Source organism: Fistularia commersonii, chromosome 35 (genome assembly GCF_037954325.1).
Source record: "Fistularia commersonii isolate RoL2024-O1a breed Wild chromosome 35, RoL_Fcom_v1.0, whole genome shotgun sequence".
Taxonomy (NCBI): domain Eukaryota; kingdom Metazoa; phylum Chordata; class Actinopteri; order Syngnathiformes; family Fistulariidae; genus Fistularia; species Fistularia commersonii.
The window spans coordinates 9,776,442-9,795,335 of NC_141318.1; the positions used below are offsets into that span (position 1 = coordinate 9,776,442).

Here is an 18,894-nt window from a genome sequence, read left to right on the forward strand (position 1 = left end):
GGGCACCTAACCGAGGGTGAAATTTGAACTTTTCTGTAGAGCTGGGTGGGCTTTTAGCCAGTGGGATAAATGCTTTGGATGTGCTTTTGTGGAGAACTTTGGCAAAGAATGGGTTATCAGGGTTCCTGCTCTTTTCCAGGGATCATTTTGCAGAATTTCTTCCTGGACATTTCCGACAACAATCTGTGGGTTTGATAATAAGGAAATATAGTACTTGTACAATGCCAATGCAACTTTAGCTGATTAGTAAAGAAAAGAGAAAAAAAATAAATGAATAAAGGCTGATATTAAGAGTCATTATATTATGGATACCTTTTAGTTGTTTTTATTTGGTTTTGATTTTGATAAAAAATTGATTAAACTTTCTAGCTATTTATAATGGCACTGCCTACCTTTTTCAATGGTTAGTTTCATCTTTTCACTCATTAGAAATATGATGTCTGACTACATTACTGTAATACACATATGAATTCATTTATTCTTTTGGCGGGTGTTCAATAATCAGATCAGTAAAATTTTGGCAGAACAATGAATGAATGAAGCAATGAATAAATGGATAGAAAGACACATACATAGATACTTGTACATTTTTAAATATAATCATGTTTAAATCCATGTAGTTGGAGAATATGTACATTATTATTTAGACAGGAGCATAGTCCATTTTATGCATCATCCACATTGTTTTACATCTGTGCTCAGTCACTTGAGTTCTCAAGTTCCAGATCCAAGTAATATACAATATATATACTGACGCAGGGATTTTTTAAAATCAAATCACAGATAGTTACTTGTTTTGTCTTCAGTGAATTAACTGGACTGTTTCTGTGATTGAGAGAACATGCAAAACATTACAGAAAGAGAGTGAAATCGAGCTATTGGCCTGTAAAAAAGCTTGGAGTTTCCAAAAACACAATAGAAATTATTTAAAAATCATGAGAGATGTATCATCATGCTAAATATATCAGTAGTCAGCATAAATTGACTTGCCCTCATTGTATGTTCATTTTAAATTCTGAAAAAAGTATAAATGTGAATCACTTTTTATCTGTGGGTCCCAACATTTCAGCTTTCCAACCCCTCCCCTTGCTGCCATCATGGCATTAGATTCTGCTCTTCACAGATGATGTGCCAGAGATCTTTCTCAAAAAAGCTCATAGAGGAAGAGAAAGAAAAAAGGGGAGGTAGTGGAAAACGAGGCTGGTATATTTTTGAAAAGGTCGTCGATTCCCACAATGAACAGAGGCAATTATGAAGGGAGCTCAGATAGTCCTTGGACTTATAGAACTATTGCCACAGGCATATGTGTGTGTGTGTGTCTGTGTGCATGTGTATGCGTGTGTGTGTGTGTGTGTGTGTGTGTGTGTGTGTGTGTGTGTGTGTGTGTGTGTGTATCATGAACTCCCTTATTCTGCATTTTTTGGAAAGATACTTTTTCATTTGAAGCATCTGTTCGGAGTTCCCTGGGACTTCATGATTGACACATACATATACACTTTGACACACACAATCGCTCTCACACACATGGATGCACCCACAATGACACACTAGGGGAGATACACACACATTTATCCACAATATGGAATGAGGGGAACACACAGGAACTTAGAAAACACATGCGTTCGCACGCACACGAACACACACACATATAAACAATTGTTTCTTTGGTTGCTAAGTGTATTTGCTGAAATTATTTTATTTTTCTTTGAAGTCCTGAAAAATGTCATACACTATCAATCAGAGTTGTTATTTTAATCGGTTTTGTGTTATTTTCATTACTTTGATTCGTAGTTATTTTTCAAAATATATCAAAAATAATGCGGGTATTTTTTTTTTTCAGTCATTTGCATTTGCATTACCCATTATTTAGTGTCATTTATTAGCAGGTATTCATCAATCTTTTAAGAGACAAGTCACTCTTACTACTGAAAATGTATTGCATTGCAAATCAAATAATTTACTTTTTATTAAGATACAGGCTAAACTCTATACTTTATCAGTTAATCAGCAAATAACTTAAGTGAACACTGACAATTTTTGTCAAAAAACCTTGATTAAATTTGCTTTAAAGCCTTGAAATTTTGAGCCCACTGACCCCGAAAGATGGGTCCTACAGTGACATACAACTGCACAAGTAGAATTACAAGGACTACATATTCCAGAAGAATGCACAGGGGCCTGTGTACTCTTGGCCTTGACAGTCTGACATGATGACATACCAGACATCACATGATCCACGTCTGCTTTTGCATGTATTTGTGTGTGTGTGTGTGTGTTTGTGTGTTTGTGTGTGTGTGTGTGTGTGTGTGTGTGTGTGTGTGTGTGTTTGTCCATGTGCGTGTGAGTGCGTGCACGTGCATGCATGCGTGCGTGTGTGTGTGTACGTGTCAATCAAAAGGTTTCTGTGTTTGGACCTGTGTGTGCACACTTCTTGTTTATGTCTGTTCATGTGTGGCTGTCTGAATGCTCTTGTCCTTTCTGAATTGTCCTTTATTACAATTTATGTTCTATGCTAAAATGTATTTACATTACATTCATTAAGAAAAAAAAAATAGATAAAATTAATGCAGAAATAAAAATCCTCTTAATCACACTTGAGCAAAATCTTTATCACAGCATGCTTTTTTTAACATTCGTAAATTTCTTTATATTTATGGTACTTTTTTAATTTTTTTCAATTTTTTTGTGATGCTTTTAGCCCTCATCTTACTGAATATTTATTGATATATGTGTAACATTCATCATCACAACCGTTGTAATTATTTAAATTTTTCCGTCATTATTGGTCCATTTTTGATACCTCCCCGCTGCATCGGCTTTTCGGTTAAATTTAGGTATGTTAGCTCACACTCAGACATTTGCATTCAGGGCAGTGTTTTATTACTTAGGGTTCAGTCTCACCCCAGGAACATAATTCATAATAATTATTACAGGTGGACTATAATCTCATATTAATCCGCCGTATCACTAATTTTCAAAATAACAAGGACAGAGCATCGTAAATCCGAAGTAAGCTAATGCCTCTCCATTACAAGTGATTTATGAGGTGACTATGCTGGTTCTGGCACTGAAGTTTGAAGTCATGACAGTTTTCTTTTTCTTTTTTTCTCTCTTCCTTTCTGTTAATAAAATATTCTCAGTGTCATATTTTATGGCACTGAAGTGACCACATTTAATGCTTCCTTTTTAAAGTCATTTGATTCCAGCTCAGGGTTTGAAAAACCCATTAACCTGTTTCCATCTTTTTCATTGATTTTTCTTTTCATTTATTTCATATTTGCATTTATTTTTTGGTGACGGGAATGTGGCATTGATTTTTGAGGCTTATTATTAAGGCTGATTTTTTACTAATATTTCAGTTGATTTTCTTGCACATCTCTTGCTGAAATATGCATTGTCAATGTTCATCATCAGTATTTGTTTTTGTTTGAATCGGATGGCCACTCGTTCAACCCTAAGTAGATTCATCCATTCATTATCTGTACTGCTAATCCTGCACTCAGGGTTGAGGGGGTACTGGAGCATATCCCAACCGTCATTGGGTGAGGTGGACTGTTCGCCAGTTGATCACAACCATTCATTCTCTCATTCACACATTGTTACACTTTAGGGTCTTCATTAAACAAATGCATGTTTTTGGACTGTGGGAGGAAACTGGAGTACCCAGAGGAAACCCACACAGACAGAGAGACAACATCCAAACTCTACAAAACAAAAAGGTGCGGTGTTTGAATCTAATCAGGGCCATTCATGATGTGAGGCAGAGGCACTAACCGCCGTCCATCTATACTGTCCCCTTTTTAAATTTGTCTAACTGGAAATACTAGAAAGCCTTTGCGATAAAAAGAACTCAGTCCAGAAAGACACGAAAAATGAAAACTACAGGAATTGATAAACCAACAGCGAGCATGCTTGGAGACACCTGCAGGGGAAAAAGGAAGTTAACTGTTCTACAAAAAAAAAAAAGAAAAGAAAAAAACCTCAATGCAAAATACGGAGCCTCTAAAACTTAAACAAGCTGAACCACAAACAGAAAAGAGACTGACACCGAACACTATACTGAACTGATCCTCGAACAAGAACCAGGTTTGGACAAAGAGGAAAGCAGCGATCTCATTGGTGCCAAAACGAAGAGAACAGAGGGAAGACTAATGAACTAACAAGACACAGGTGAACGAACAAAAAGTACAGCAAAAGTTAGATGGGTGGAGGGTGGGGTCGAGGGGGGGTTCTGACATCCGACACGTCAGGAGAAAAAAGTTCTTAATGCAACACACAGGAGACAGGTTTTGCCAGAAAGTCTCTCTTTCTTGCTGTTATGTGGTTTCAGAGTGAACGAGGCTCTGTTCTGCCCCAATCTAGGATTTCTGAAACGCTCTTTTATAAAGACTATGCTTCTGTCAGCTATACTTGGTCACCTGTGACTTTCTGCAGCATTTCAATTAGTAAACCCTGTGCAGAACTGAGAAGCGTGATGGGGCAGGAAAAAGAAACAAAAAATCATCAAATTAAACTTTGAAATGCAACAATTTCAGTTTCTTCTGCTGATAGAAACTGAAATCATGAAAAGCAAATTTACTTCCTTTTCAGTCTCCCTGGGTTTTCGCCTTTGTGTGCAAAACATGTAAATACCAATTTTTGATGCATCCATCATTTCAGACTTAATAAATCAGGTTTTTTAAAAGTGCATATAGACAAAAATATAACACAAAACAATTAGACAATACATTGAGAGAGGGGTTAAATACAGACATGGACCAAAATAATAATAGATGAGATTAGCAATTATCTGTTGTTACAATTCGCATCACTTTGACACCTGAAGAAATTTCTAATTGTACCTTATGAATTATAGGTCATTAAGAGATGTATTACTGGTCTCAATTTCTAACCCTGAAATGAATGCACATGACTTGCTTTTTGCCTCTGTCTTTTTCTTACAACTCCCTCTGTTTTTGCAAGGTGTATAATAGTGTATCTGTTATTACAATGTCTTAACACTTATATTAATAAAGATAATATAAATAAATAAGATAAACAAGCTGATGCTGAAATAGAAGAAAAGTCATTCAGCGTGTTCTCCACGAGACGCAGAGAGAAACAGAACATTACAAGAAAGTGTTTTCTTAGGCGTCACAAGATCCTTGTCCTCCATTGCCCACTCTCAGCTTTCCTCAGCAACACCAAGGGAAAATGTCAAACACTATATCATTAAAAGGCCAAATTGTCATGTTTGAGGCATGAAACAATTAGATAATCGGCAATAAAAGACACCTGTAAGGTTTGCAGTGATAATATATGTAATTTCATCAGTTAGTGGATTGTGATCCCCTCAGTAAATCATAATTTGAGGAAGAGAACAATTTCATCCAGTACAAGATAAGGCCCTGAAGTGACCGTGGATGTTGAGCCTTGGGGACCAGAATTTCACCAAGTCCACTTTAGTAGCTTAAGGACTGGAATGCTGCTTAGGATGGCTGCGAGGAAGCATCCAGGGCAAGGGAATGAGTTAGAAGGGCTGTTGAAATGCCACCAAAATCAGCAGCTACCTGCGCCCAGGTGGGACTCGACAGTAAACGGGGGCAGTTCATGCCAGAGTTGCAATCACATCACCCAAAGAGTGGTTTGTGCAGAAGTTACTGTAAATCATATTTCCATAGCAAAAATGCGACATGCTACAGCATCTAGTTATATTCATTATTCTCCTTATTTTCTGATTACACCATTTGAAAATCATTTTCACATCAGTTTCATTTCTTTAAAACAAGTGTTGACGTTTCATAGGGTTTATTTTTTGTTTTCAAAGCCTTTCTTTCTTTCTTTCTTTCTTTCTTTTTCAAGTTAATGGTCTCCGTAATATTGCTGGGACTAATGGGACGAATTCTTCACTAATTAAAGCTAAAGTGCTACATGCTAGATCATCAGCAGTGAAATCATTCTTCTTATTATTTTCATATAAGACATATTTAACATGATTTTCTTATTTACTTTCTTTCTTCTTGGTTTCTGCTGTATTGAATGGGACTAATTGGACAAATTCTTTTGAAACGTATTCGTTCAGTTTCGACAGTCTTGTTTTGACGATTCATAGAAAAAGCCAGAGGCGATGTTCAGTTAGGAGCTTTGCATCAAGATGAGGATCACCTGTATTGCTTTATTTATTTATTTTTCTCAGATTAGAAAAATCTTTAGAATTGTAAACAAAGAAACTTGATAGATGACAGATGTAAATAGGTTTCTTGATTAAACCTATAGGCATAGGTACAACGTTTGCTAAGGAATCACTGCAATCAACAACAAATAAGGATATGAATTTAAAGAAATGAGACACAAACCTTGCTGCAGATACTCTTGTGTTTTTGCAGCATCCAGGAAGACAACTAAAGCAGCTGGTGGCTCATTTTAATTGAAAGCCCTCTTGAGCAGAATTTATTCAACAAAGACTTTTTTGTTTCTTAATGGGTTTTTCATTCCTTTTTTTCAAAGATACTTGAAAAATATTTATTAAATCCCAGTGTGTAAATCTGGCTTCTAACTCACCCATCATCTGGAAGCATCTGCTTCTCGCTGACATTCTCATGGTGAGTCAGACTACCACAAGGCAAACTGAGATCAGTTTAAATGGGGACCAACAGGGCTCACTTGGTTCACCTTCCATTGATCAGACCTGTTCTACTTCTGAGTGTACTCCTAATAAAGCCTCTGCTGGATGCTTTCCAGCGTTCGCTTCTCACAGAACCGTCAAACTCAGCAAACCAATTTGTATTTATGACACAGGTGTTATAATGGAATTGATAACAACCTGTTCATGTGCCATTCTGACATTATTTCCTGCCTGCTGACCCCCTCACCACGATGATGGATGGATGTGTCGCTGATAAAGCACTCATCTCCATGATGAACAGAAGTAATGGTCCTCCTGCTTTGACATTAGACATTTTGACCTTCTTTAAATCCACAACTTCCTTCATTTTGCATTTTTTTCTGGATCCGTTCATCTTCCAAATGCCCCAAAAAGGTTTGGTTGAAGAGAAAGCGATGTTGTGTGACTGTTACCATGGCCATTAATCCTCTTATTTTATCATGAAGGCACATAGGATGTGCACGCCTGGGGTGCACGCTCTTGCGCACACACACGTTCACTTACGTAGCTCCTGTCGATTAGCCAACACTCTCCCATGACCCTTTGCTCCTGCCCTCACCAGGCGGTGCTGAGCGTAACGGGCTAGCACAGCACGACTCTAATTTAATGAGGCAGAGAGGTGTGTAAGCACAATCCGTGTGTGTACGGAGCCCTTAAAAGGGTGTGTGTATATATGTTTGTGTGTGTGTGTGTGTGTGTGTGTGTGTGTGTGTGTGTGTGTGTGTGTGTGTGTGTCTGTGTGTGTGTGTGTGTGTGTCTCTGTGTCTGTGTCTGTGTCTGTGTATATGTGTGTGTTGGGGGCGTCTCTCTCTCTCTCACTAAATATTCCCATGTTGAATCTGTAATTGGTCCTTGACACAACTCTCACTTTAATATGCTGTGCTAGGAGTTGGGTCCCTCAAATATTCCATTTCAAATCCACTTCAGCATGTTTGAATCTTTGTAGTGCACGTATTTTCCAAACTCCACTTTTCTATCATTTCATTTTCTGTTTTCTCCAATTTCTCTCTTTATAAATTGCCCTCATGTACACATTATAGGTATGTGTGACCATCTCACTATTTTACTTTATCTTAATGACTTCACTTCTTCCACGGTGTGCTGAAAGAAACGTAGAAACGTAATTGGTTGAAATATAATCAAATTACACGCAACAGAAATGGTGTCAGGTTGACGTTTTTTTTTTTTTAAAGATGAATGTTTTAACAAAAGATTAATATTTTTGTTGCTGTCGTGCCGTCACATTAATTTAAAACACCGCATGTAATTTCCTTCAATAAATGAGGCACAGATTATTTCCGGTTGTTTCTGTAAAGTGGAATGGGATTAATAGGAGACAATAAGAAGTTGGGTCAGGCTAAAACTCCCAACCTATTAACTCTAAAATCAACCTCCACTCCTGTGATGATGATGAGGAAACACGTGTTCAGCACCTAGGACACAGCTGGTCGAGATTCGTGTTATTCGCTTTTCCGACAAAGACCTCAGACCTGCAGCAATACACAGGAGTCCCACCAGGACCCAATTAGAGTCACTATATATTTTGACTTGACCTGGTGTCAGTTACTTAGAATCCGGTGCACCAGCAAGCTCCTCCAGAACAAAGCCCCTCCAGCGAGGCCAGAGGCTGCGATGTTGGTTAAGCAAAAGAGAAAATTAAATCCTGCTGGTTTCGTCAAATGTGAATTTTGTCCTATGGGGAGACTTAGTCGATAGAAATGGGACACATAAGGTGGAATATCATGCTGCATGGGTATGATAGGTGAAGTTAAACAAAATAATTTGCTTGAAGATGGCGCCCCACAATCACTAAACAGATTTTTATCAGTTTTTCTTTTAGGCTCATATTCTGCAAATCCACACTGAGGTGATGAGAAATCATAAATGTTGTTTCACAGCTCCTGTGTGATAGTTCAGGTACTTGTAACTTGTTCAAATCAAACTTAGAATGAGGTCATGTTTTGTTTTACTGACGCGCACCAAGACTCAATGGTGGCGGTGGTTTTAGCCCAGCTCCTGGAACAGTACAAACAAATTAAAAAAAATTGAACCATTGATGTGGAATGGGATGGAGGCAGCACCTCAATTATTTTCTATGAAAGGCACTCATGACCTGATTTCAATTCTGACAATTCTTCCTTCATCCAGATTTTCTCACTTCCGCCTTAACTTACTGAACATCTTTAGGATTTCTTCACAATGATTGATACAGTAATCACATGATGTGATATCAATGGAAGTTGATGAACTTCTTCTTTTTGCTGGATGAGATCAAGGATAGAACGTTTCACATCACTCAGTTTTCTTCATATGGATGCACACGTGAGCATTTTGATAAACGCATCAGCGTAACCAGCAGGGGATCTTCCTACTGCTGTCCTTTCTGGCAAAAGGTTTTGTTACCTATAACCTATATGTTTTATCACAATAACAATAGAACACTACGACAGCTGGCTTTATAGCTACTAATTAATAATCATCATTCCTTTTTTTTAATCACCTGCTTATGTTAACAAATGGCAGCAGCCTTTCAGTTCCTTTTATTGCACAACTCGCCTTTTTTTTTTCTACCTCTACATTTCTGCCTTTAATAGGCAACTGATTCACTGGATTAGTCAAATATGAATTGCAATTGCTTGCGGTGGTGCTGGCTGGATGAGGAAAGTACAATGTCACAGCCAACCGGGCATTGGCCGTTTCAACAGCATGAGTAAAGAGGAAAGCCTAAAATTATTCCCACTGATGTGCCTCTCGGAGAAGAGTAAATAATTATTCGTACTTCACGCAGTGAAAGTCAGGAAGTGAGTTCTAGAGGATGTAGTTTGGTTCCTTAGTTAAATAACCGAAATTGACCAAACAAAGGACCTCCAAAAGATAAAAAATCAATATAAAAAAATGTAAACAGTATCATAGTAATGAACGTCCACATCAACGGACCGGCTTTCTGCCTTAACCAAGTTTTAAATTGCAGTAAATTCACCCGCTGTTGCTTCATTTAGTGAACTGTCTGAGCAGCTCCATGTTACAGCGCAGAGAATGTTTCAGACCGAATCATAGTTTAAGGGAGGGGGTGCATCGCTGAATAAAAATGCCCCGCACGGTTGTGTTTTTTTTGTCCAATTTACACCAATCTCTCAGCCTCTAGTTCCATCTGGTTTAGATAGAAGATGATTTACACACCCGGGGGTTGTGTGAGGAAACACGTAGGTGGTAGAGGTGAGTGTTGTATTGCGTTATGTCAGATTAGGTGCTCTGGGCTCCCTTTGATGCTGACACACATTCCTGAGCTCGTATGTGTGTGTATTTTGTGTGTGCGAGTGTACAAAGATGATTTATTTTGACCACCTTCACCTGCTAGCACAGAGCACAATTGGAAAAAGCTTAGACACTTTGTGAGGGGGTCTGGAGGTAAACCCGCAGTTGTTCCTCAACTCTTTCATAGATCTTTAGGAAAAAAAAAATCACTTGACATATTACACAAAAATAAATTGTGTAATCTAGCTCCACATCTCACCGAACACAAACTTCTTTTGAATTCTAGTTTAAAAATGTATCAACAAATGTTTTTTGTATTTCGCAAAGATCTGGTTATCTGAGACTGTGACATTTCACCAAAGAAACCAGACAGAAAGGGGTTAAGTGCATTTTGTGAAATATTAGCATTCACTGTGTTTAGCATTGGCCCAGGTGTGTAAACAGCCATTAACAACCATGTTTCTATTATTTATTCAGTCATTCATTCATTATCTACACTGATTATCCTGCAGTAAGAGCCATGGTTCACCATGGACTGGTCAAGGGACCACTTAGAGTGACATACAACCATTCGCTCTCTCATTCCGATGTTAGGGCAATTCAAGGTGTCCAATGAACCAACTGCATGGTTTTGGGCTGTGTCAGGAAACCGGAGAACACGAAAAACCCATGCAGACACGGCGAAGACCTGTAAACTTCACACAAAAAGACCCCCTGTCGGAATTTGAACCAGAGAACTGCTTCCTGTGAGGCGAAAGGGCTAACCCCTTTGCTGCTGTGCTGCCCTGTTCCTGTTATTGCCTCACTAATTAGACACTTGAATTATTTTATCACAATGTATGATCATTCTTTTCTCTTTTGTTATGCCCCACATCCCAACCCACACAAATCTCCTCAACCACTCCTCCCTCTATATCCTATTTCCCTATCCCCCTTTCTCAAATGCACCTCCCCTGGATAGCGATGCACTTGTTTGGTCTGAACTGGCAGCTTCAGGAGAGCGAGGGTTACAACGCCTTTGAAAATGGAGGAGGGGGAAGAGACACCACTCCCAACACCTTCATGGTCTCCACGGACAACGGTGAGCTGCTGCATGAGCACTTCTTCTATGCATGATGGGAAAGCATGGCAAACTCTACAATGCCCCCCTCAGGAATAAAAAAAATCATGCCAGTCTTAATTTTACCTCTCACACTGGGCTTTCACGCTGTTTTCACAATGGTTTTTATTCAATCGTCATTGTGGGCTTTGGATCCCACCAAAAGCTTTTCAGAACCTGTGTGATTTGTCCGCCGGACTCATTTGATTCATTTCCTTTGAATTTTGCGATATTTTATCTGTTGTTTTTCTCCCTTTTTTTGTGCCTTTTCTGACATTTCTTACTTTGCAGAATAAAAGTTCAGCCCATTTTACTACGTTGACAAGTGTCTGCCTGCCAATTTGTTGTTAAGATGGCTGAAAATCAAGGAAATAATATATTCAAGTCAGATTTATGTTTATAGCACCAAATCACAACACAGTTGATAATTTACTTGGCACTTTACTTTCATGTAGAGCAGCTCTGGACCACATTCTTTAAAATGATTCCCTGAAACCCAACATTCCCCTATGAGAAAACACGGTGGCAAGGACAAACTGCTTTTTAACTGGCCAGAAACCTTGAATGGCTTCGAACTCAATGTGGGCAGCCTTCTACTTCGACCGACTGGGGTAGAAAGAGAAAGCATGAGGGTGATGGACAGACAGATAGAAAACAGGGAGTGTGACAGAGACGGTGGGGGGCACAGCAGCCCAGCAAGACCATGGCAGTAGAGGAAGCCACACCCCTTGGGAACCTGCAAAAATATAGGTTACTGTCATTCACTGATGAAGGGGTGTAATTGAGAGGAACGAGAGAGGTGCATAATGGGATGTCCCTCAGCACAGCAAGCCTGTGACAGCATTATAATAGACTAGCCTTGCTCAATGTCCGTCTGTTTTTTTAAAGAAACTTTTGAAGCTTATTCTTAGAAAAGGGGGGGGTGAAGAATAAACAAGGGGGTCGTGATTCATGTTCAAGATGGGAAGATGGTTTTGCAGAAGAGGAGCTTGTTAACTAATTCTCCGTCCCCTGGAATGCTCCAGCCCCTGTTTTGTTTTTTCGTTTTTTTTTTTTTATTTTATTTGTCATGTTATGTTTTTCTTATACATTGATACAAAGGGGTGTGGTCTTACTGAAAAAGTGTATTTTATTATTCTACTGTAGTAGTAAAATTAATTCATTGCTTCAATGTGAGGACATCTTTTGCAAAAATGTTCAGAAACCATGATTGCATTTTATAGATATCTGTTTTCCAACGGATCCAAACTGATAAATGCGTAAAAATCTCAACGCCAGGTCCCAAACAGCCAGACCTGTGATGTAAAACCCATTGCAGATAATCAGATTGCATACATGGTGTTTAATGGTGGCAGTATTAGATTGAAGACGTAAATGTGCCCAATGGCCCTCATACGTGCATGTTTTTATTGTAGCACCTTTTGACAATGATTGTGAACCAAGCTGGAATCACACAATCAAATGTCTGTCGAGACGCCGGAAACAGATATTAATGCTTGAAAAGTTAATCAGATAAAGTAATATCAAGGCTCCCTCTGGATGCAAGACACAGACTAAATGAGGTCCCTGACTCAGCTCAAAAATGAGCCAATCAAATTTTGACAGTCAAAGGTCACTGCACATTATCTGCCATAACTCTGAAAGTCACACAGCGATTACGACCAAATTTCACACAAATGTCTAATGAGATTAAATTGTGACATTTTATATCAAGAAGGTCAAAGGTCAACTAGGCAGATATCTTTAAACTTTATCCCTTCCTGGCTCGTTCACCAATTCAGTGGGGCTGAGTTGGTTAAAGAAAGTTGTTCAGGGTGGGGTTGGGGGGTTGTAGAGGTCAACCAACTAATCGTCAGAGAAGCAGGACGTTTAGCGAAGGTTGTCAGGACTATAAATGTATGCAAGCACGTGAGTGCACTCAATTTATCAAGACTTTTATGAGAAGGCCATTAATTATGGAGAAATTGAGCGAAAGAAAGCCTGGCTTTGTGGGTCTGCTGTGTTAGCAAGAATATATGTGTATTTATTTATTAGTGTGCACGAATCATTGTATTGCAGTGTCATGTTGTTGTAACAAAAAATCTATTCCACTGTAAATATTACTGCCATGTCCGAGCCAGCGTTGATTTATTGCCCAGATGTCGTGACTTAGACTTTAAAAAAGTTGTGGCACAGATAAAGGAATTAGACATTAAACTCCTGAGGGTATTGTGGTGCTGTAAATGTATAAGAGTTACATTAAACTTTTGCAATCTTTATTTATTTGTCCGGAATAGTATTAGACGTGATTGGAGCCCAGTGTCCTCAAAGAGATGCATCTTCATTAGCGAGTTTTGCCAACTATTTTCTTTAATCGATAGAGCCATCTTCAAATAAAATGATAAAAAGGTGAGATGTGTGTTTCATGCAATAATGTCCTCAAAAGTGGGTGAGATGTTTGTTTACTTTATTACAATAACAATGGTGTTGTGATTGAGCCTTCATGTTATCTGAGTGGAGAGCAAAGGCTTCTGTCTGCGGAGTCATCATATTTGCAAATTGATGTTGATGTAATGTAAAAGAGTGGGGGAATCATGTAGATGAAATAAAAAAAATAAAAAAATAAAAAGTTTGACCGACAAACTATGAACAGGATTTTATTCTTTATTACTAATACCTTATTACTCGATAAAAATATTTTTTATAATGTTATGTATTTATTTTAATTTCTCTGTATTTTGACCTATTCCCTCATCAGGATTATGGAAACCACCTGCAAACCACTCGCTGGTTTTATACCAATTGCTATCATTTCCTTTCCTCATAACAGGGAATATCTCTCTCACTCTCTTTTTCTAACCAGCTCACTCTCCTATACTTATATATATAATTTTAACAAGTTAAAGACAGGTAGTTTGAAGTAAAAGGCATAGAGGGCTCAAAAGATATTGGCCTCATATGAGGACTCTGGGTTGCATTAGGTTAAAACACATTGCGATTACAACTCAAGCCACCTGTCGTCTCTGCAAACCCCAGCAAACCCATTACCAGGACCAAATGGAGGGATTACACACAGAGGAACGATTTCAGTGGTTTCTGACTGAGAACCCCCTGACCTAATAGTTCCCATGATATTACTCAAACCCATTAATAACCTGATAACCTTTTTTTTCAGTCCTTTCAACACAAAGAGGTGCCTCCAAGTGCATGAAGGGGAGAAAGTAGAAACAGTTTCTGATCAGATGATTTTTTTTTTTTTTTTCTTTTGAGCAGGTAAAATGTTTCTTTTGGAGAACAACACCATAGACACAGGAGAGGTGGACGTCGGGAGACGAGCCATACAAGATGTCCCACCAGGTTAATTGTGCACGCATGCACTGGCACACATGTGCACTCACACCCATACACAGAGTCTTCCACAACATCCCAATGTCACTGTGAACAAAGCGTAAGCATGTAAATAGATTTTGAGTTGTTTATTCGCAGTTATTGCCAAACAAATCAGAAATTCCAGTCCAAGTTTATAATGTTTGTGCGACACATTGCATGTCCTTGCTCACAGCAGTGGATATATTGCCACAGGTGATGCATTCAAATGCTTCCATCTTCTCTCTGTTCAACAGAAAATCCTGCTTTCATCCAAAAATTTCCGGCAATAAAAAATGTGATACTCACCAAAAAGTACTCAGTTCTTTTTATAATAGTCATAATGGTCAAAAAGTCTTAAATTGTGTTTGGCCTTAGTAAACAAGGAACGTTTCACAATTACCGGTATGTTAATTCAGAATCATTTTGATCAATTTATGTGTATTTAAACCGATGTTAAGCCTTGTGAATAGATGAGTTACATCATGTACTCTGTAAATCAGAAATATTGGAAAATGTCTTGGTTTTAGAAACATTTTCTGATTTTGGTAGACTAACACTGACCATAGAATTTCAATCATTATGCTAAGCTAATGCATTTATCATCCTCTTTGTTCCCATTAGCCATTAGCTTTAAGGTGGTGGGTTTTTGCCTTTGCCTCTATTCAAGGTGTGTTCTGGAGATCTCAGCTGTACATCGACCAACCACAGTTCTTGAAATTCAACATTTCCGTCCAGAGGGATGCTCTTGTTGGCGTGTATGGTCGCAAAGGCCTGCCGCCATCACACACACAGGTAGGATTCATTCAAACAACCAGCAACAGAAAAGATGGACTGAGTCTGCAGACTTTTTGACTCTTCCCCCCTCTGTGAAAAATCGGTGATAAACAATGCCACTTAAAATCCTAAAGGGTCAAACAAGCCAGGGCTGCCCTTTAGTGACTTTGGTAGTGTGTCTTGGTCAAGGGCTTTGTGGCGTCTTTGTTCATAATGAAGCAGATAAGCTCCTTACAAAACCGAAAAAAAGGCCCTTTAATGACCATACTTACATCTCTCTGTGGTAAATCATGTCTTCTTTAAAAGAACTAATCCACTTATCTGTAAAAGACAGCTTCATACGAAGAAAAATCACAGCTCAGTGTTAGCACTTAAGATAATAGACAAGGGTGCATGTCCTTGTTATAACCTAATCCATCTGAGTTGTTATTATATCTGTTTAAGGGTGGACTTTTGTTCTTAAATCAGGAAATAAAGTGAAATGTCCCTTGAGTGTGTGTTAGTACGTGTTTGGGAGTGTTTGCTCATTGTTAGCGGAGCTAATACATATATTTGATATAACAGCCCTATTGCCAAAAAAGTCGTAAAAAAAAGATGAGTCTACAAGTAGATTCAGCCACACTGCCCATTAGCTATTGAAGACATGTTTGTGCCACGCAATCTAGGAATATTTTTTTTTGATTTTGTTATTTTGTTATTGATTCATTTATTGATGCACAAAAGCTCAATGGACCAAAAAAAACATGATTTTAATTGAAAGAATTATAAATAACAATATTGAATGCGGAATGCCAATCTATGGTGTGCATTTGTTCAAAGGACTTGGCATTGGTTTTGATCAATGTCTAATATAAGGGACTCTTTAAGATCAGAAAGATGTGCCTATAACTATTTAACATCAAAAAATGGTCAGTTTTGACATGAAAGATGGTCAGATTGTATTGTGCTTTGAAATCAGGTTTATGTTAATCATACATTTTATGTAAAACCAATGAAGTGTCAATATACTGCCACACATTTCATAATCAACTTGGAAAGAGAACTTGGAAAAAATGTACATGTAGAGTAGTGTTAAAAAATGCCTTCATCAGTATTTCAATGAAACACATCATATTTCCTGACAATACACCATGACATTACAACAGATCAAGAGTATCCACACATTTTCTGTACAATTTCAGATGTAGACACAACAAACTCAGTTCTTTACATATGAAATCCGTTACATACAGTTTTGATCAAAGACGCAGTAGTAGTCCATTAGAAGATGTAGTTGCAGTCCATTAACATTACAACCCCCTTACACCTAGTTTCTGCAGATTAAATCATCCACTTTCTCAATAAGCCACCATAAACAAGACCTGTCCAATAACCTGGTAGTTATAGTTGGAAACTCACCATAAGTCATTAGAACTGAAGAAGCCTCTTGGATGAGGGGTGAAACATCTTCAAGTGAAGAAATTCAAGTCCAGTTGCCAAGACAAGAAGATATCGACAAGAACGCAGTTGTAAAAATATAATTTATCTACCATGTCCAGACAGACTCAGAAAAATGTATTATTTAATGTTACATATATATCATAATACATGTAGTTATCAGAAATCCAGACTTCTAATTGTTAGACGATTGTTACTTGATATTTTCAATACTTCCCATCCCTACTAACACAGTCAGGTAGAATTGAGAAAACAATCTGGTTTTCATGCAATAAATGGACATCATATGTTAATGTGATTATTTTTCTTGCTTGGTCCCAACCCCTCAGTATGACTTTGTAGAGCTGCTGGACGGCAGCCGTCTCATTTCCAAAGACAAACGAGCCATCAGTGACATGGACATGGGGTTCCTTCACTCGGGGCATGAGGACGAATCGGGGGGTGGAGCCCGACATGTGCGCTCAGTCAACGTCCACGAAGCGGGCTTCATCCAGTACCTGGACACGGGAATATGGCATCTTGCCTTTTACAATGACGGACGCAACCTAGAGCAAGTGTCTTATAACACCATTGTCATCGGTGAGATTTTTTGTGTAGTGTGTGTGAGCGCAGAAAGAATGAAACAGTATACAAATCTCGCTAAATGCTCTGTCTTTAACAGCAAATAGGAAAAAATATTGTGTGAAAGAGAGCAAGACTGAGAGAATGGCAGCAGGGTAATTGGATGTTAGAATGTGTTGATTGGACTGACTAGGTGTAACTATGGCAACCGTGGTCTCACATTATTGCGTATGTGGAGGTGTGTGTGCATGTGTGTGTGTGTGGCACTTTCTCAAGTTGCATATCCAGCCTCACCAATTAACTTGCACCCTCTAAACCACTTCTTTTTTCCCCTCTCTAAATCAGAGTCCATTATGGAGTGTCCTCAGAATTGTCATGGAAACGGAGATTGTCTCTCGGGAATATGCCACTGTTTTCCTGGATTTCTGGGGCCTGACTGTTCTCGTGGTAAACACACTCACACAGGCAAACATATAAACACACACAGGCACGCACACACAGTCATGTACACACAATCACGCACACACACACACATACAGACACACACACACACACACACACACGCACACACACTACCACCTAGTGGGAGGCGGTAATTGCCAGGAGGTTGTTATCATTTGGCGTGTGACGTTCACATGCTGATTTAGTGTCAGTGTCTCTCGACCTTCCTGTGTTTTATCAAAGAAAGACACTGACTGTTTGACTTGTGCAGCAGGATGACCCAAGAGCTTGCAGCTGGTTTTGATGTTTGATGCTTGTATTTATCAAACTTCAAAGAGGCAACATCACAGTGACATATATGTGCAAGGATCGCCTGATGGTCTCAAAGTGGAGGTCATAATACTCACGTGGTAGGGCAAGTGAGGACTCCCAGTAATCCAAAAAAGACAGACGAAAAAAATCCAATTTGAATTTGTTAATTTGTTATCCTGTAGTTATGCATGTGGCATTCTCTTGGTAGCGCTCCTTCAGGTGTTTTTTTTTTCTTGATTTGAGGTTTATTTCACTTTTCATTTTCCAAATATGTTTGAATTCCACTTCTACCATAATTGGTTACATGCAAATAAAACACAATGACTTAAAAGAAGAAAAAATAAATATTCTAAATAAGATTTACCCTCTTCTTATTTTAGAAAAGCCCTAATCAATATTACAAAAATATGCAATTAAAATAAAAAGAAATGCAACAAAGCTATGTGGCCTCACCAGAATCTTAGCGTAATCCTATTTTACACCTTACAAAAAGTAGTTTTTTCCTGATGCCCCCTTTTTTTCATTCAAAATAAAAATACTGACCGCATACCTTCCCCTTTTATGGGAACAATGTTTACAATGACCAAATTGAAGTGTATATTGCTGCATCTTTAACTGGATCTCTGTGACTCTGGAATTGGTCCTTTCTTATTTGGATCATGATTTGAATAACAGAAAGTCTTGTAAGGTTTATATTTTATTTATTTATTTTTTTTTTATTTGTTGTTTTTTCATTATGAAAGCACAGCAAAGATAAAGAAAATATTCTAATATTTAGGTGTCTTTAAGATATGTGTGTAACATACCGGTAAGCATTCTTGTAAAAACTATATTAGCCCAGCAAATGTGCTGGCAAAGGTTTTTTTTTCCTACTTTGACTTTTAGCACAGTGCGATTAACGCCTTTTCTTTGGAAAAAAGGGCTTGAGTGGAAAAGGGGCCTCTCTATTACATAATTTCATTTTAATTCATCGGTTTACCTTGTTGTTCATTTCATCTTTTGCACATGTTAGAGGTTTTGGAGA

General features: G+C 38.3%; 1 protein-coding gene across 6 annotated transcripts in view; it reads left to right on the forward strand.

Moving 5' to 3' along the window:
* The window catches only part of tenm3 (teneurin transmembrane protein 3), a 366,691-nt gene that overhangs the window by 236,639 nt on the left and 111,158 nt on the right, over nt 1-18,894 (forward strand). For all 6 annotated transcript variants that reach the window (XM_086142740.1, XM_086142745.1, XM_086142739.1 and 3 more), the window contains 5 exons: nt 10,860-10,979; nt 14,250-14,333; nt 15,013-15,137; nt 16,886-17,135; nt 17,463-17,564. In XM_086142740.1, coding sequence (XP_085998866.1) covers nt 10,860-10,979; nt 14,250-14,333; nt 15,013-15,137; nt 16,886-17,135; nt 17,463-17,564 — 681 coding nt within the window. The remainder of the gene's footprint in view (nt 1-10,859; nt 10,980-14,249; nt 14,334-15,012; nt 15,138-16,885; nt 17,136-17,462; nt 17,565-18,894) is intronic.